Source organism: Dendrobates tinctorius, unplaced genomic scaffold (genome assembly GCF_039654945.1).
Source record: "Dendrobates tinctorius isolate UK_male_01 unplaced genomic scaffold, ASM3965494v1 ptg000196l, whole genome shotgun sequence".
In the NCBI taxonomy this organism is placed as follows: domain Eukaryota; kingdom Metazoa; phylum Chordata; class Amphibia; order Anura; family Dendrobatidae; genus Dendrobates; species Dendrobates tinctorius.
The window spans coordinates 1704689-1725000 of NW_027361863.1; the positions used below are offsets into that span (position 1 = coordinate 1704689).

The following is a 20312-nucleotide window of genomic DNA, read 5'->3' on the forward strand; positions in this document are numbered from 1 at the left end:
TTTTAATAAATAAAATATTATCACTTTATTTAATAACAAGCTATTCACATTTGCAGGTTGAGAAAACGTTTTATACTATCGCTTTAAGAAGCCGCGTCCAGGATGTACCTGGTGCTGGGCAGACAGGGGCTCGTTCCCCATCATCCTTCATCTATTCCCGGTGATGACTGACCTGAATGTGGGCCGACAGAAGAATAGGAACACGTGGCAAGTAAATGTCATGTGAATATTTGGGTCTCTGAGAAGAACGTAAAGGAGTGTCCTATACAGAGAGGTCTCTGCCTGCATAGGAAAAATACGTTTACCAAAATCGGCACACGGATATATGAAAAAATAAAGGCACCCCAGCCATATTGTGCTTCACCTGTACAAGCCACATGCCCCAGCAAAAAACAGCCAGCAGGTGGCAGTGTGTGTGTACGGGCACTGTATGTGTCTGATGCCACGTGCTGCTTATTTTACCACACAGGTGGTTGTATTGGGGCCAAGCCATGCACCCTGAGTTATTGTGCTCTGTTTAGATGTAAAGAGAGCATTATTTGGCCACAAGGCATTTCACCAGAATAAATCTGACACCAACAGCGTAAAGCATGGTGGCAGAAATGTTTGAGGCTGTAACTGTGCATTTAAGAAACACATCAAAAGTTGCATAGGTTAAAATAATCCTCCATGGAAAAGTGAGAGACCAAATGGCATCCGTAGGTGAGATAATCAGATGTTTTAAAAAAAAAAACTCATTTACATGGGGTGTCCTAACTTTTTCACATAACTGTATCACTCTCTGCAGGTTGTAACCCGTTCAAAAAATATGTCAAAACTTACAAATTGCTGGAGGTCCGACTGTTGGGACCCCCCATCAATCTTGAGAATGGGGCGCAGAATTCTTCTTGAAGGGACCACCAGAAAAATCAAAGGGCCCTGATCTCCAGATCTAGGAGGGTCCCAGCAGTAAGACCTCCACCGCTCAGCCAGTTGTTACCCATCCTCTAGATAGGTGATAACTTTTAATGTTGGGATTCATCCTTTTAAAATACCAAGATGTTACATCTACCTGGCGTTATGGCTCCATTGGTGCCACGTCTCATATAAATGTGACGGATCTGCAGCTCTACAGATCGGCTATCGATATTTTTTTTTCCTTTTGCACACTGTACCCCCAGAAAAACCATTTAAGCAATGCAGGGGCAAATGTCTATCAAGAAGAATAAATATATGACAATCTGTACGTTCCCAAATCCTCTACACGACACGTGGCAGCCGGGCAGTGTGTGTGGATGAGCCACCCCGAAGATCTCACACTTCATAAGAACGATGGCGAGAAGAACGCAGCTAAGTGGAACAGACCAGCAATTCCAATGTAAGCAAGGCACAGCGCATCCGCTTGGTACGGTGTGTCGTTACTGAACGACAGTCTCATTCTCCTCGCTCTTTGGTGTGAGCTGATCCAGGATGCTGATGAGCACGCTCAGTCTCTCGGTCAGCGTGGAGCACTTGTTGGTCGAAGCCCTTAACAGACTGGAGTAAACTTGCTTGTAGTTTTTCAGAGAGGCCTCCTCATCGGCCGGATTACTGGAAGACAGAAATCACAGACAGGTCAGTGCCTGCATTACACGAGCGCTTATAGCTAAAGGCCCCCCGTACACATTAGAGGTATTTCAGCAGGACCGGATGACCATCTGATGTCTATGGGGTCCTCCCAACTCTTCTGTCATGACGCTCAGAGAAACCTGTCTGACCGCGTCTGTAAAGTTTTTGATAAGTTTATTAACTTTATTTCCTAATAATCATTTGTTTATGGTAAAACTGGATGATAGTATTAGGATAAAGGCCAAACGTAGCGACTGCTCTGCCGGCAGAAATCAACATCGCCAATTTTTTTTTCTAATGCAACATTGGCCAAGTTATTAACCGGATGAGTAATGGACAGGCAGTTTGTCATGTTAACCTGCAAAATCGTGTGAGCGTTAAAGCGGATTTTTCCCAAAATCTCAAGTTATCCCCAATCAATTGGATAGGGGGCAACTTACTGGTCCCTTTGGGTCCAAAGTGAGTGGACAGGCTACATTTCCTTTATATATGCAGTTTTAAAGAGACCATTTAAAGGGGTTCTCCACGATGGACAATCCTTACTTTTTAAGAAGGGTCCCTTACCAATATGCTCTAAAAGATTAAATAAAAAATATAAAAAAGAGCCTCCTGTCGGAACCATCACCGATCAGCTATAAGCTGCAGGTTTATGGTTTCCCTGCAGCGCCACCACAGGGTAAATGAAGCATTACACAGTGCCCATTAAAATCAATGGGTTGTAAATGTAGTGCAGGACAGGACGGGTCCTCCAAAGTAAATATTAGGATCCTCATTTCTTCATCCTTAACAGGGGATAGGGCAACCCCTATCAAATATTAATGGGTTAAAAAATGCTAGATATAAAAACTTCCTAATCCTACTGATTTCCTCTAAGACGAGCCCAACTCAAAGAAGCCGAGCTTTCTAGTACTATGACAACTATTCCTGCTTAGTGAGGCAAGAACAGACATGTAGAATATATTTTTTAACACTTTCCAACAACTTCACGTCCCTTCCTCCCTTTAAACTTTTTTTTCGCTAGTACTTGCTCTAATATCTAGGGCTTGCTTTTTTTCCTGCCTCCAAGTGTGATGATTGCCCCCTTTTTCCCCACCAGGAATTGATCTAACATTATAAACACCCTATGCTCTAGGTAGGAGAGATCACCAGTCAGATAACACGTGAAGTATGGGGGCTTCGGTGTTACACAATGGTTATGTATGAAGCCGCAGAAGGTTTCCTGCTGCGGCCCCTGATCTGTTCCTCCGTGCGCCTTGATAGCAAACAGCGAGCCGCTTAGAATTGATGACAGGGCCCCATACATAAAACTAATTTACCTCTGCAGATTAGTGATCCTGGCAGCAAATACAGCGTATATAAAAGAGATAAAGACGTGCAGGTTTCCTTATATTACGCCTTAAGCTGATGAAATACCATGACACCAGAGAGCAGAAACAATTACCAGTTTTACACAATTACACTAAACAAGCATCTCTTTAGGATGCGACGCGGGACTGGGTGAAATATGGCGTGTGACTATTGCCATCTTGTGGATAACTCGTGCCCGTGTGCGTTATAGGCTCAGCTTAAACCCGGCTAATGAGCTTTTAAATCTTGTTCATACAGGAGATGACTTGGATCGAATGCTGGAGGTTACTGTAAATGTGCTGCAGTTATGGGGGTTTACGTTAGAAGGTTCCCTTGACCAGATGGACACCTTTCATATGGAGAAAAAGGGGCTACCTTTAGTTAATAAAACAGCACTGAGTTTCAGTCTGAATTATTCATTAATTTTCATACCACTGAAATGCAGCTTGCGACAAGTTTCAGATTTCTGGGAGTGTCTCTCCCTGTAATATAGGCTGGATGTGAGATGTGTGTGTGTGTAGTGTGTATCCAGGGTACTGCTTGTCTTCACTAACTCATATTATGCACTTTTTTTTTTTCCTTCAGCCAGTTTTCTCTGCCCTCCCTGTTACTGTACATACTTTCTCCAGTCTCAATAGAAAGATCTGTGTACAACATCCTCCCTACTGTTATAAATACCCCTGCGAAAAGGAATGGGGGAGAGCAGAGAGATGTCAGAACCATGAGCAGGACATGAGACGGATCAGTAACATTTTTGCGCAGCACTCAGCCTAGGAAAGGCATTTAGAGAAGCTCTACAGCAGCAAAATAACAGAAAAGTTTTAATGATGACCATTTGTAAAGTTGCTTAACTTTGCATTTACTACAATTTTGCCAGAAATTGGGGCAAATTGTAGGGCTAATTTTAAGACTTTAATTCCGGCTGTGCTAACATCCAAATAAAATGCTACATATATTTTAAGACACAAGACCCTTCTAATAATCTTGATGCTTTTTACTCCAACGTGCTGTAGTTTACGCCTCATGTGTGAAAAGTCAGTCTGATGTTTGTGTTCCCGTCCTTCACCATCATTACCACCGCAAGCCATCGGCAAAATTAACTTCTAAGTACCTCGGGCTGGCATTCACCACTTACCTGCTCTTCTTCTTCGTAGATAAAAGCTTCACAAATTGTAAAAGGACGAAAGACAATCGAGACTCGAAAATATTCACAAGTTTCACAACTTCTTCCTTCCGGAGGTTACCCGGGGTATCGGTGGCCAGCTCTTTCCCTTCATCCGAAGCCTGTGCAAAAGAAGGATGTATAGATGCATAAGGAGGCAGGTTATTCTCCAGACTGATTGCCCTTTCGCAATACTCTGCTGACGGTGAATAAATATCGCATGAGACACCATTGCTTTTTACATTGCTCTGCTGCTGAATATCAATGGGCGGCAGATGGGCTTATTACATTCCCGGGCCATTCTGCGCTGGTGGATTCTGCAGGACGGAATGTAAAGCACAATGTGACAGCAGAAGAACCTCCGATGGATTAATAGTTTTTCTTTCCATATCTTTTGGCTCAAATCACATTTCTAGATATTAGAGCAAAGCCCGGGCTCTGCACCGCTCGTAAGAACAGTCCTTGCAGTAGGAGGGAGGGAGAGCTGCTGCAACAAAGCCGTGGCTTGTCCAGTACTGTGAGCTTGTGCCACTTGATTAATACACATCTAACACCAGTATTAAATCTTTTTTTTTTTTTTTTTTTTTTTTTGCTGGGAGAAGAGGTGTTTGATTTAAAAAAAGAAGACCAGCTATTCTTTTTTTTTACATTTTTATATCAATGTGGTTTGACTCTAATCTTACACAGAATGTAAATGTTGCATACTTTCTGCAACAGATGATTTGCTCAGGTAAGATCCTCAGCTTAATACAGTACCAGAATTGTGGCTGAGATTTAACTAGATCTCATTCCTACATGGCACAAAAAAACAAAACAGTAGCCCTTCACGACATGTGATGTACATTTATGACATAATAAGAAAAAAAAAATCAAAATGCCAGAATTATGGGGGGATTTTGGCCACTGCAACTTTGCAATAAAATGCATTAAGAGGCGGTCAAAACATGGTACCAATAAAAACATCAGCTTGGCGCGCAAGAAATAAGCCCTTACCCAGCCCCTGATCACGAAAAATGGAGACGCTACGGGTCTAGGAAACTGGCAATGTAAGCAAAACATGGATTTTTGTGATAAACTCACCATAAAATCCTTTTCTCCGAGACGCTCATTGGGGGACACAGGTACTGTGGGTGTATGCTACCGCCATCTAAGTGGATGAAAAAAAGGTTAGCTCCTCCTCCGAGGTATATACCCTCGCCTCGATTGCAGGCGGAATCAGTTCGGTGCAAAAGCAGTAGGAGATCTACAAGACAAAATCAGCCTCAATGTAGGTAACATGTCTAGAAAAAACCACCTGGTATCATAAATACCTATTAATAAGCAAAAAGGAGCCAATTGGCTAGCAGGGTGGGTGCTGTGTCCCCCAACGAGCGTCTCGGAGAAAAGGATTATACGGTGAGTTTATCACAAAAATCCATGTTTCTCCTTCGCCTCATTGGGTGACACAGCTACTGTGGGACGTCCTAAAGCAGTCCCTGGTTGGGAGTTGACTTATCGGTCCAAGCTACACGCACCTACTGTGTGAGGGTGCGCCACCGATTGGAGAATCCTTTTACCCAGGCTGCATGTGCTGAAGCCAGCGTATGGACATTTGTAATGTTTGGAGAATATGTGCCGGCTGAACCAGATTGCTGCCTTGCCTACCTGCTCCACCGATGCCTGGTGCCGAAGAGCCCGCGAGGCGCTCACTGCTCGAGTTGAGTGCGCTCTGATCTCTGCTGGCATAGCTGCGCCTTCGGTGCGGTAGGATTCCTGAATCATCAGCCGAATCCACCTGGCTATGGTCGCTCTTGAGGCAGCAAGTCCCTTCCTGCGACCCTCAGGGAGCACTAACATCGTGTCTGTCTGAAGAAAGGATGCCGTCCGTGACACGTACCTCCTGGGAGCTCTACCTAGGTCTAACATATGAAGAGCCTTTTCCACCTGGTGTACTGGTGCCGGGAAAAAAAGGAGGGCAAGGCAATATCCTCATTAAAACGAAATGAGAAAACAACCTTCTGCAGAAAAAGGGGAGCTGGCCTAAGAACCACCTTCTCCTTGTGAGATATCAGGAACGGAGCTCAGCAAGATAGAGCTGCCAGCTCCGGGACCCACCTGATTGATGTTATCACCACGAGGAACACCACCTCCCAGGGGAGGTATGTCAAAGATACCTACTGTAGTGGCTTGGATGTAGCTTCCTGCAAAACGCCTAGGACCAGGTTAAGGTCCCAGTTGTCCCGAGGGGTCCTATAGAGGGGTACCAAGTGTGAGACCCCCTGGCTGAAGGTCCATACCTGCAGACTGGTAGTGATTCTGCGATGGAACAGGACGGATAAGGCAGATATTAGTCTCCTAAGGGAACTTAGAGCTAACCACGAGTCAATGCTGGACAGGGAAAAAAACGCCAAAATATTGGGAATAGAGAATCCCAGTGGAGAATGACCGTGGTCCCGACACCATGAAGAGACAATCCTCCAGGTGTGGTAGAAAATATGTACTGAGGCGGGCTTCTGGGCACTAACCATTGTAGTAACCATACTGCGTCCGAACCCAGCCTAGGTCAGAAACCAAGATTCAACGGCTAAGCCGTCAAACATAGGGCCCCTGGATTCAGGTGGTAGTTCGGGACCTGAGACGGTAGGTCTGGGCGCCCTGGCAGTCGCCAGGGAATGCCAGCAAGTAGCTGCACCAGGTTTGCGTACTATGCCCGCCGAGGCCAATCTGGGGCCAGAAGCGTCACTGGAACCTCCTTCTGCCTCGATCCTCTTTATGATCCTTGGGAATAGCGGCAGCGGGGAAAATAGGTATGGGAGGCGAATACTGGTTCTATGGCAGTACCAACGCATTCCCAGCGCTTGCCTGCGGGTCCGTTCCACGTCCGGCGTTCCCAAACATCGGCATACCTGTCGGAAAAAACCTCGGGGTGTAGTGACCATTCCCTGGACACAAGACCTTGCCGGCAGAGGAAGCCTGCCGCCCATCTTTCTACATCCGGAATGTGGATGGCCGATCACCCAGTGATTCCTCTCGGCCCAGTGAGGGATGTGCGTCACTTCGTACATGACTGCTCTGCTGCGGGTGCTTCCCTGGTGATTTATGTTAGCCACGGCCGTGGCGTTGTCCGCCTGAATCCGGACAGGGCGGCCTGCTAGAGGATGATGAAAAAGTAGTGGAGCCAGCCGGGCTGCTTGAATTTCTAACAAGTTGATAGGAATGCGTGCCGACTGCGGCGACCACCGTCCCTCGTGATGGTAGTCAAGAAGGCTGCTCCGTAGCCAAGGAAACCGGCGTCGGTTGTGACCACCAACCCATGGTCCGGGGGAAAGGGTTTCCCCTGAAGACGGAAGGAACTGCCTGTCCTCCATCCAAGTGCCTATCTGACCTGCCTGGGCAACTGGCACTGGTGGTCGAGTGAGAACGGGTTCTTGTCCCATGATGCCTAGAGGGCGTGCTGCAGGGGGCGAGGATGGAGTTGGGCAACTGGGATTGATCCTATTGCTGCCACCCTCTTCCTTACGACCCTCATGCAAAGACGAAAGGTATGAGGGACTGGCTGGCAAAGTATCTGGACTCCTTGCCGAAGAGCTAGGGCCTCGTCTTGAGGAAGGATCACCAACCCTCGGGAGGTGCTGAAGATCATCCTTAAAAGGGAACTCCTCTGAGCTGGGACCGGGGATGATCTCTCCAGGTTGACCAATCACCCTAAGCAGGCAAGAGTATCTAGCGTGATGTTGATGCTCTCCTCGCATGCTCGATATGAGGGGCCCTTAATTAAAAGATCATCTAAACAAGGCAAGACGACTATGCCCCGGGAGTGCAGGATGGCCATGTCGACCGCCCTGACCCCTGTGGACACTCCAGGGGCGGTAGCTAGTCCGAAGGGGAGAGCTGCGAACTGAAAGTATAGGCCGCTGATAGAGAAGTGTAGAGCTTTCTGATGTGGAGAGACAATGGGAACGTACAGGTACGTGTCTTGGATGTCGCAAGAAGCCAAACCTTCTCCCTGTTCTATGGCCGCTATGACCGAGTGAAAAGACTCCATCCGGGACTGTCTGATCCTGACAAATCTGTTCTTAAGTTTTAGGACCAGAATGGGCCTGACAGTCCTGTCCCTTTGGGGACCGTGAACAGGTCGGAAGAGAAACCCTGACCTCTTTTGCCTTCCGTCCGAGGATGACAACGCCGTGTTTCCGGAGAAACTCAATGGGGGCTATTTGACAAAGTCAAACTCGTACCCCAAGGATACCAGCTCCCTTACCCATGTGTCGTGCACAAAGGAGAGCTAGATATGGCGAGGCCAGAGTAGGCGACCGCCTACTCTGCTGGTGTCGCCCGACACTTGCCTCGCGCCATTAGGCCGAAGATCCTTGGAATCTAGGTCCCCTTGATCTGGGGTTGTTGGGATCATATTCTCCCCAATGGGTTGGCTCCATATGAGACTTGATGATCTCTGTCCTAGTTAGGGCAAGCTGCAACGGCGGAGTAGGTTGCTGAAGCTCCCCTGGGGTTGCGAAAGGACCGAAACCTTGTCTGTAGCAGGTGACGAAAAAAGCTGCTTAACCCCTTATTGAGGGAGAAAAACTGCTTCTGCCCCCTGTGGGGTCAGAAATAAGCTGGTCCAACCTTTCATCAAATAGGCGAATGTAGCCACGCTCAGCCTAGAATGGCCGGGGGCACCCCTCTGATAAAGTAAAGAAGTTAGAACTTCTTGGAGGTTAAATCTGCACGCCAAGTCCTCCTGATTAGCAATATCTGCTATCTCCGCAGGCCGGTCCATACCTTGCAAGGCTCTGTATAATGATCCAGACCCAGAGCCCATGGCCTTAACTACCCAAGTTGCAGCGAACGAGGGAGAAAGTGCTGAATCCGACGCCTCAAATACTGAGCGAGCCAGATTCACTATGAGCCAGTCAGTGAGATCCTTAATAGAGGAACCGTTAGGTATGGACAACAGGGCTTTAGAGGTCAAGTGCGACACGGGTGGATCTACCGCCAGGGATTCCACCCACCTCAAACGTCAAGCGTTTTCTCTATGTCATCAACTCTGGGTGAGCGGCAATTACTCTAAGAGACTGCTTGACCCTCTTAAATGACACCCTGTGCCCTGAGGCCAGGGTGGATTTATTTGTCAATCCCCAGGGTCTGGCTGACGGCCTCGATAAGGCTGTTTGGGGCTCATCCGAGTCGTAATCCAAATTCTCGTTATCGACTACTGGCGAGGGCGAGCGAGAGGCAGAGCTCACGGATGCAGAGGCACTGGACGGACCAGGAGACGCTGTGTGGGTTCGATTCCCCCGCACCTGCCTAGTGAGAGAGCGGCCCCTGCAGGCCGGAGGCTCCTGTGAGGTGGAGGACCCCTCTAAGACAGGTGAGCCACTTTCCCTGCCCCTATCTGGGGCTTGAAGGGACTCGATTGCTCTCGTAATGCCGTAGACTGCGACAGAGGCAGAGCCCATTCCGGGCGGTCGCAGGGGAGGGCTCCTGGGCACTTCGGACTCGAAGACTTCACAGATTTTTCCTGTGGGAAGGCAGACAGACAGGAGGTGCATGCAGCATACAGAAAATGTGTACGTCTTAGCTGCTCTGGGCATGGTGACCCTGCTAGGTGATATGCCTGCAGGGTTCCACTGCTTAGCCTCTGGCAAAAAAACAGAGGGAGGCCTTCTTCAGGGCTGGCACTTACCCCAGTCCTGTGCCCAGTCCTGGATCTCCTTTAGGCGTCCAGCCTGCCGAACCGCTGCACGCTTTTCCAAAAAGGTGCGCCTCGGCGTGTGGGCGGCCCTGCAGGGAGAGACGGCGCAGCCGGTGACATCCTATGGGCCGAGCTTTTGCTCAAGGCCTAACGCCGGCGACTAGATTTTTCAGCACCCGCCCGAGGCTCCGGGGGAGGGTCCGCCAGAAGTATGCGCGTCACGGGGGCGGGACTTCCGCCCGCAGCCTAGTACTGGCAGAAGCCGGGGACTAAATTTTACAGCGCCCGCCCGGACACGGGACCACCAAGAAACCGAGGCCTGGTCAGGATCTGCGCTGCCGAGTGCTACCGCTTATGGGGGCGCATGCTGGCGCCCGACCGCTGCTGCTGCCCAGGGGAATGCCGACCCTGGGGGTTTCAGGAGCCCTCCCAGCCCACCTCCTTCAGCACCTCACCCCTGGAGCTCCAGCTGATCCTCAGGTTAGGGGGGAAGGGGGGGCTGCATCCAAATCAAGGACGGTGCAGGCACCCTAGCTCCATCTTTCACTCCAAGGGATGAGGAGAGGGACCATCCACCGCCTTGCAGCACCGCAGTCTAGCCTTGGTGGTGCAGTGGGGGCCGCACAGACTATTCGTAGGCCTCTGTACAGCCTAGGATTTCGATACCTTAGGGTGGTCAGGGCGAGTCCAGCATCATGTCCCGCATCGCGGGAAAGGATACGTGGAGGCGACACCCGCACGTGCTCGCCCGTTGTTGGTTTGGGGAAATTGGACCCTTTCAGTTATCCCTTTTTTTCAGTTGACCCTTTAGTTGTCATGGGAGATTTCAACTATCCAGACATTTGTTGGGAATCTCTCTCAGGCAAAACTAACAGGTCAAGGAAATTCTTATCCTCTCTTGCTGACAACTTTATCTTCCAAAAGGTAAGGGAGAAAACAAGGGGAACTGCTACCTTGGATCTAATTCTTATAAACAGGGAGGAAATGGTTGAGGAGGTAAAAGTGGCTGGGACCCTAGGAGGTAGCGACCATGCTATTTTAGAATTTTGGATAACTAGAGGCGGAAGACCTGTGAAGACTCAGACGTCAAGGTTAGATTTCAGAAAGGCAGATTTTAAGGGATTCAGAAAGAGAATTGGAGGGATCCAATGGCTGGATATCCTTAAAGACAAAAATGTCCAGGAAGGATGGGAAATCTTGAAAAATGAAATTCTCAAAGCACAGTTGTTAACAATTCCGAAAAGAGGGAAGAATAGGAAGCATTTAAGGAAACCAGGATGGATGAACACAGAACTTAAGCACATGCTAAAAAGGAAGAAAAAAATGTTTATAAAATGGAAAGAGGGAGGCATATCTAAAGAAGAATATAATGCTGTCTGCAGAACCTGCAGGGCACAAATCAGATTATCTAAAGCTGAAAATGAATTGAGGCTTGCAAGAGATGTCAAAAGCAATAATAAAGGATTTTGGGGATATGTCAAAAGTAAAAGAAAAGTCAAAGATGCTATAGGATTTTTACAGGATGAAAATGATGAAATGGTAAGACAGGATGTTGAGAAGGCTGAACTTTTAAATTCCTATTTTGCATCTGTTTTCTCTCAGAAAGGAAATGTAACATCAACTGTTATTCACTGTCCTATTAAGGGAATAGAAGAATCCAGGATATCTATAAACAGAAAGATAGTGAGGAAACACTTAGCTAACCTAAATGAATTCAAGTCTCCAGGTCCAGATGAATTACACCCCAGAGTACTGAAGGAGATAGCAGAAGAAATTTTTGAACCCCTCTCCATAATCTTTGAAAATTCTTGGAGAACAGGAGAAGTGCCAGAAGACTGGAGAAGAGCAAATGTTGTTCCTATCTTCAAAAAGGGGAAGAAGTTGGACCCAGGCAACTATAGGCCGGTGAGTCTGACTTCTATACCAGGAAAGATCTTTGAACAAATTATTAAACAACATGTATGTCAATACCTGGATAAGAATGAAGTGATTAAGCAGAGTCAGCATGGGTTTGTAACTAATAAGTCATGTCAGACTAATTTAATTTCCTTCTATGACGGTATTACTGATTGGGTGGATCAAGGAAATGCTGTAGATATAGTATATCTTGACTTCAGCAAAGCATTTGACAAAGTCTCTCATACAATCCTTATTGAAAAAATGACTAAGTATGGAATGGACAAGGCAACTGTTAGGTGGATTCATAACTGGCTTAGTGATCGGACCCAAAGAGTGGTCGTAAATGGCTGTACATCCAGTTGGAAGAATGTCTCAAGTGGGGTACCACAGGGCTCTGTCCTGGGCCCTGTATTGTTCAACATCTTTATCAACGATTTAGATGAAGGAATTGAGGGTAAACTGATTAAATTTGCTGATGACACAAAGCTAGGAGGGATAGCTAATACTAGAGAAGAGAGAGAGAGGATTCAAAAAGATTTAAATAAACTGGAGAAGTGGGCAGCAACTAACAGAATGGTTTTTAACAGGGAGAAATGCAAAGTACTACATCTGGGCAATAAAAATGAAAAAAGCATATATAGAATGGGAGGAATAGGGCTAAGTGACAGCACATGTGAAAAAGACTTGGGTATACTAATAGATCACAGACTGAATATGAGTCAACAGTGTGATGCAGCAGCAAAAAAGGCAAATGCAATTCTAGGATGTATTAACAGAAGCATACAGTCTAGATCACGTGAAGTCATTATTTCCCTCTATTCCTCTTTGGTCAGACCTCATCTGGAATATTGTGTCCAGTTTTGGGCACCACATTTTAAAAAAGACATCAACAAACTGGAGCAAGTTCAGAAAAGAGCGACCAGAATGGTGACCGGTCTGCAAACCCTGTCTTATGAGGAAAGGTTGCAGGATTTGGGAATGTTTAGTTTGCAAAAGAGAAGACTGAGAGGAGACTTAATAGCTGTCTACAAATATCTAAAGGGCTGTCACATTGTAGAAGGATCAACTTTATTCTCATTTGCACAAGGAAAGACTAGAAGCAATGGGATGAAACTGAATGGGAGGAGACACAGATTAGATATTAGAAAAAACTTTTTGACAGTTAGAGTGATCAATGAGTGGAACAAGCTGCCACGAGAAGTGGTGAGCTCTCCTTCAATGGAAGTCTTCAAACAGAGGCTGGACAGACATCTGACTGGGATGATTTAGCGAATCCTGCTTTGAGCAGGGGGTTGGACCAGATGGCCCAGGAGGTCCCTTCCAACTCTACGATTCTATGATTATAATAGCGTCCGTTGCCCCTGTCTTATCTTCATGGAAAGTACAAAAAAAAAAACAAAAAAAACAAGTCTGGGAAAAAAAAACAAAACAAAAAAAAAAACAGACGTGTGTGCCTCCTAGGACACTAAGCAAGAACCGATTCCGCCTGCAATCGAGGCGAGGGTGTATATTGCGGAGGAGGAGCTAACTTTTTTTCATCCACTTAGTGTCAGCCTCCTGGCGGCAGTAGCATACACCCACAGTACCTGTGTCCCTCAATGAGGCGAAGGAGAAATGTTTGGTTTCTGACAAGTTTCTGATTCTTTTTTTACATCACTTACGGTAAAAAAAAAAAACTATACATGTTTGGTGTCTGGATTCCCCCCCCCCCCCCGGCATTTTCCAGTAGACTATATGGTAAAATGAATGGTGTCATTCAAAGTACAACTTGTCTTGTAAAAAAACAAGCTCTCAAATGGCTATATTGATGGAAAAAGAAAAAAAACCATGGCTCTTGAAAGAAGGGGAGGAAAAAACAAAAGCGAAAAAATGAAAATCGCAAGATCATGAAGGAGTAAAATCTGCAGACATCCTTGAGTATATAATTCTTTGCAATGAATACAGTGAAATATTTGGAATGTCTACTACTTACCCTAAATGAGTAGTATTTTATTTTTTTTACTGGGGGTTAAGATTATGGCAGTACCATATTTTTTTATTTTTTTTTTTTAAAGCTATTTAAAATTTTTATTTCATACTATTTTTTTTTTTTTTATAAAATTGAACCACGGCTAGCCATAATTAGAGCCTGGTATGCCTTTAGGAGTCGGAGCACTTTGGAGAAAATATAGTTTAAAGATCCAGCTGGTGACCATAGACAGAGACCAGACAGACTAGTTTGGTTCCACCACTGGCTGGCTCTTCCCAGCACCGCAGGTGAAAAGAGATCTCACTATGGGAAATACTTGTCAAATTATAATTTTTCTGAAACTCTGAAGCGTTTCAGAGAAAATACAGCTTAGGCTACTTTCACACCTGCGTTAGAAGGCGCAGCGTACACTCGTCGTGATGCTCCGCCGCTGCCACGCCTCCTCCGGTCAGCTCCGCCTATGGGCGGATGACACTGCATGTGACCTGCATACCCTAGCTTTAGCATTGGGTGCGCAGACCGTGCACAGGTATGCTTTTGCCGGCACATGCGTCCTTTTGACGGTGCGCCATCCTGTGCCAAACGCAACGTGTTGCATTTTGGTGCGGCCGGCGCACCGTCAAAAGGACGCATGTGCCGGCAAAACCATACCTGCGCACGGCCTGCGCACCCAATGCTAAAGATAGGGTACGCAGGTCACATGCAGTGTCATGCGCCCATAGGCGGAGCTGACTGGAGGAGGCGCGGCAGGGGGCAGAGCTTCACGCCGAGCGTACGCTGCACCTCCTAATGCAAGTGTGAAAGTAGCCTAAGGCTATGTGCACACTGTGCAGAATCACCTGCGGGTTTTTCCGCGTAGAACCGCAGGTAAAACTGCAGGTAAAGTGACCTGCGGTTTTCCTGCGGTTTGGTCTGCGGTTTTGCCCTGCGGTTTCACACCTCTACTATGTTAAAGGTGTGAAACCGCTGCGGAAACCGCCCAAACAATTGACATGCTGCGGTTTGTAAACCACAGCGAAACCGCGCGGAAAAAACCGCACCGTGAGCACAGCGTTTTTGAAAACCCATAGGGTTTCATTGTACTGTACTTGGTCTGCGGAACTGCTGCGCTTCCGCAGGGCCAAAACCGGTGCGGAAACGCAGCAGAATGCGCAACGTGTGCACATAGCCTTAAAGATCTGACTGGGAACCATAACCAGACACCAATTCCACCAGTGGCCAGTTTTTTCCAGTGCCGGAGGTGACTAAAGATCTCACTGTAGAAAATTATAATCTTTCTGGACCTCTGTAGCGTTTCAGAGAAAAACATACCTGCCTGCAATTTTGCAGCCAGACTGATTCATGCTGCCCGCAGTTTGGGCAGAAATAATCAGATTACAGTTTGCCAATTATTTTGTTGAACTTTTTGATCATTTTTTTTTTACTTTTCTTTTGTCCCATTAGGGAGCTTGAAGTTCTGATTGTCTGGTTTTGTCTGTGGCAAATCTGCAGCTGTCAAACACCTTAGATGCAGCGGTTTCTATTGACAGCGGCATCTAAAGGGGTCATCTCTGATCTAGGTCACTGCAATGGGATGTTGGCTGCATATTGCATCCTCCATACCCTGCTGATGTGTCCCGTCATCACCAACGTATGGTCTGCAGCTACATCTTTTTTTTAATTCCGGCATGCTGAATGCGCAACCACAGCGGCGTATGACCCAATGACCATGGAGTGCAAATGGTCGTGGAACACAAAGAGAAAAGTGAAGGGCTCTAGTCTATCAAGTGCATTATTATTTTAGGCACATTGTGTTTTTAAGATTTGTGAAACTTTGACGGAAAGGCGTGCTGCCATGAGATCACACCAGAGAATAGGATGTACGGCTACCCTTCGGAGTCTCGATAACCACAGCTGGCCTGGCAGAGATCTGCATTCCTCCTCCATACCAAGTCTATGTATGCCTACATCTGCTCAAGCATACAGAGCCAACAGTATATTTTCTTGATGAGGAAGTCGCTGCTGCGGAGATGCAAAATGAAATTCATGAACGTGTTCCCAGAGGCAAAGAGGAAAGTGACAAATAGGCAGACACACTGCAGAGGCTAATAAAATGCTGATCAAGTGCAGAACAGCAGCGACGGGTAAATGCAGCAGAGCCGGTGTCACCCGGAACAAGCTTCACAATCGTTTAGACAAAAATGCCCTTGAGATGATCCACAAAATCAACACGGTTGTCCTTGTGCTAAAAGGAATCAGCTCTGCTGTCGGGAGGAAGAAGAGCCACGAGCAGGTGACATCCCACGTACGAGGCACTTGAACGCCAATCTGTCGCATACTTACATGATGGGCAATAAATGCCCCATATGGTCTCTACCCCAACTACGGGGAAAATGGGGGAGCTGTCCCTGAACCCCATCTGCTGGAAAGCATGCTAGGAGCTGGAAATAATTGGTCAAAATGATTTTTTTTTTTTTTTTTTTTTAATTGCTCCGTGCAGGATTTAATAAAAGCCTTCACAGCTCTTTTCTAGTGAAATAAAAAAAAAGTTGAAAAAATGTTGGCATTTGCACAAAAATGAATAAAGCTTTGATCCGCTTTCTGCAACGAATCGCACCCAGCCGCCGTCCGTGCGAATACCAACTGATCGTTGTCAGGTGTCAGACCTTCACCTATCTAATTGGTGTGAGGCCATCAATATTCTATGCCTGGACAATCCCTTTAAGACTAGGCTATTAGATAAGTGTGTAAAAGCTTTAACACGTTTCTCGCTCAACCATTCAAATTATTTGTGCTTCTGTCTCATTATTGTGTTTTTTATCTCTTTTTTTCCAATTATTTATGCATTTTTTCATCATTTTCCTTTTTTCCCTTCAAATAATTTTTTTTTTTTTTTTTGCAATAGAATTTCTGTATATATTCATTATGTCATTTCTAAATTAATTTCTGTATTTTTACTTTTTTTACACATTAATTCATGCATTTTTTTCCCTAATAATTTTGGTGTCTTTAGCTCATGGGTTATTATTTTTCATTTACATTATTGCAATAAATGCATTACTTGCCCCACGCAGCGTGGTAAAGGGGCTGCCCTATAAGTAGAGCATTGGGGCAGATGGAGCCTAGCACGGCGCTCAGCACTGGATAGTTGGTGGACAAGCAGCGCAGGGATTTATGATAATAAGAGGAAAGGTTTCCCATTCGGAGCACAGATGAGACACATTAGTAGTCGGCGTCCTAATTAGATGCAATGAGGAAGCCGCAGTCAGCACTTTTCCGGCCTCAGAAAACTTCTTACCTGATCACTTTCACACTCTGGTTCTGCATGAAGGACAACAAAAGCACAGTGCGTTTTCATCATAATCTCCAGAGCTCCGTACAGGCTCTTCAGCTTCCCCGCACTGCTGCTCTGACCTGGAAATGTTACAGAATATGGAGCAAAGTGAGAAGTTCCAAGGGAAAGGGATTTTCAGAACTAACATTTTATCATAATGGGGGAAAATTTCCACTAAAAGGCAAGGGGGTAGTATAGTGGACAGCAGGGGGGTAGTATAGTGGACAGCAGGGGGGTAGTAGAGTGGACAGCAGGGGGGTAGTAGAGTGGACAGCAGGGGGGTAGTAGAGTGGACAGCAGGGGGGTAGTAGAGTGGACAGCAGGGGGGTAGTAGAGTGGACAGCAGGGGGGTAGTAGAGTGGACAGCAGGGGGGTAGTAGAGTGGACAGCAGGGGGGTAGTAGTGAGGGCAGCAAAAGGGGGTAGCAGAGCGAACGGCACGAGGATAGCAGGGCAGGCGGCACGAGGATAGCAGGGCAGGCGGCACGAGGATAGCAGGGCGGGCGGCAAAGGGGGTAGCAGAGCGGGCGGCAAGAGGGGCGTGAGAGCCAATGAGCAAGCGGCAAAGGGTTGTAGGGCCACGGAGGAGGTTACAACCCTGAGAGAGCGAGAGTATTCACAAAACAAGAGGCAGAAAGTGAGCGAGAGAGAGCAAATGGATAGAGAGAGACAGATAGCAACAATAAAAGGGCAGAGGGATAAAACTGAGGAGGGGGACAGGAACAAGAGAAAAACAAAACTTACTAATTTATTAACAATGTGCACCACAAAGCTACTGTAAAGAACCTTCGCCAGGCGGTGGAGAAATAATAGGCAAACGATGGAAGATCCTAACAGAATTGCCACACCACATGAACTACTTTTTAATGTCTGATGCGGGGCGAATGAGGATTGAAGGGTTGAGGGAGGATCGGGGGCGGAGGAAGAATCGGGGGGGGGGCGAGGGAGGAGGGGGGCAAGGGAGGATCGGGGGGGGGAGGGATCTTGCATGATTTGGAGGATCAGTACAGTAGGAGTGCAGGATCAGACTCAGCGGTGGTTACACTGGATGGAGGGGTCAGCATGAGAATGCATTAGCATTGTCACGGACAAACAAGCTTCCATTAACTTGTGGCCGGCTGTCCCTGCTTCATGTTATAACAGCTTCTGTATTTCCAGCTTAAGCCCTCAGCATTTTCCAAGTGTTTGTATATCCACTTAGCGCGGCGTTCGTGTTTGCAGCCCAATTTCATAGCAGACACATTTCATATCAGGACCTGTCACCAATTCTGCGGATTAGACCGGCGCTGCGCTACTGACACTATTTGGCATGAAGTGTGAACCAGGTTGAGCAGAAAAGCCCCTTTACTTTTTTTTTTTTTTTATACTCCTTTCTTTCAGCAAAACAATTTTTCAGTTGAATTAATCGGATTTGCACATTTTGGGTAAATTCAGCCTGCAGGTTTCTAATTCCCAGGGTCAGGAGCCACCCGTGTGCGGAGGTTTTATCGTAATGAGCATCTTTGTTTGCATGTTCCACACATGCTGCCTGTACATCTGCTCGTATAATGCCCTCTGGCAGGACACCCGCCGCAGACATTGGCGGCAGCGCGCAACCACAGTGCAAATTACAGCGGGTGAGGGGGGAAAAAGGATTTTGTTGAAGTTGTCATTTTCATGCGAGTCACGCATTCTGCAAAATGAGCGCGTCACTCACTGTATTGTTTACTGCACGTAAGAGGAACCTGCCAAACACTAACACCAGAAACCTCACCTAACCCAACTGCAATGGTTAAAGCGACAAACTCCTTCTCTATGCTCTAAAAAGGCCCCATCAAACAATTATTAGGGGGTCTGCGCACAACAAACCCTGTTATCACCTATCCAGAGGGATCAGAGAGCTGGGAACCATTTGCTAGTCCTCTGCTCCCTATTAAATAAGTGAAAAAAAAAAATGATTTAATTATCAGCGTTGTTTCCACACGTCATGTCTGAACGTACCCAATCTTTTTCTGATCTGGAGGAGGAAACAAAAAAACGTGCAGACGTGTGATATGTGTGGTATTGCGGTACAGTCGTAAAATTTCACCTGCAAAGCTCCATTACCAAACCAAAAGACCCCGCGTAACGGATAGTGTTAAACAGGTAAAAGGTGCACTTACTGGACATCTGAAACTCCGCAAAGGCCACTCGCTCTAGCTGTACCCTGAGCAGTTCACATGGAGCGTCTTTCAGAAGCTGGAAGAGTTTCGCTGCTTTGCTATAATGAAGATCTGCCATGAGCCGATGCTGCTTCCTCAAGTGTTCATCGCCCACCTGCAATAAGACCAGGCGCTATTAGATTCCCAGGAGTCGGTAGAGAGGAATGCATTACACTATGATTTTATCACTGCCAATCTATTCTAACTACGGTACGTAGATATAATTACTGGCCACAGCGCTGATGCAAATGAGTGTCTTCCTCCCCTTGAGAAAGCAATAAGGTGAAACGCCTTAGGCTAGTTTCACACTAGCTAGCCGTGAAGCTCTGCCCCCTGCCGCGCCTCCTCCGGTCAGCTCCGCCTATGGGCGCATGACGCTGCATGCGACCTGCGTACCCTATCTTTAGCATTGGGTATGCAGTCCGTGCGCAGGCATGCTTTTGCCGGCGCATGCGCCCTTTTGATGGTGCTCCGACCTGCGCCAAACGCATCATGTTGTATTTTGGTGCGGTCGGCGCACCGTCAAAAGAGCGCACGCGCCGGCAAAAGCATACCTGCACACGGCCTGCATACCCAATGCCAAAGATAGGGTACGCAGGTCACATGCAGCGGCAGGGGGCGGAGCTTCACGGCGAGCGTACGCTGCGCCTCCAAACGCTAGTGTGAAACTAGCCTTAGCATATCGTACCTTTTTGCATTTGATTTATATATAATGAACAGGGTACCCTTGGATAATACAATTTATTGCTAGCCCTCCTCCACATTTCTTTTCCTCCCTATTAGGCCTCTTTCACACATCAGTTTATAGACGCCAGTATAATTCCACCCTTTTTTGAAAACAAAACGGATCCGTTTTTTTTTTTTTTTTTTGCGGAATCCGTTTTTTTTCTCATAGACTTGCATTAGTGGCAGATTGTGACGGATGATCATCCGTTGCATCCGTTATTTAACGGATCCGTTGGTATTTCAGCGCCCACCAAGCGGAGTAGACGGACATAGTAACTTTTTTTCACTGTGGCGGACCCGCTTTTTTTAAAGTGCGCATGCCCGGAAAAGCTTCTATTCATATAATTTAAGCCTAAACGCCGGTCTGACACATGGGAAAGAAAACACTCTCTCTCTCTCGAATTATGTTTCTTTAAATTTCATACACTGGCGGCGGATCTGTCCAAGAAACGGATC

At 46.8% G+C, this 20312-nt stretch overlaps 1 protein-coding gene across 2 annotated transcripts in view; it reads right to left on the bottom strand.

The window, feature by feature from the left end:
• EDRF1 (erythroid differentiation regulatory factor 1) overlaps positions 1-20312 on the bottom strand; it is a 157276-nt gene continuing 136964 nt past the window's right edge. For both annotated transcript variants that reach the window (XM_073552777.1, XM_073552778.1), the window contains 4 exons: positions 19092-19245; positions 16916-17031; positions 4070-4218; positions 1-1569 (listed from right to left, as the gene is read on the bottom strand). In XM_073552777.1, the coding sequence (XP_073408878.1) occupies positions 1398-1569; positions 4070-4218; positions 16916-17031; positions 19092-19245 (591 nt within the window). In that variant the 3' untranslated portion in view covers positions 1-1397. The remainder of the gene's footprint in view (positions 1570-4069; positions 4219-16915; positions 17032-19091; positions 19246-20312) is intronic.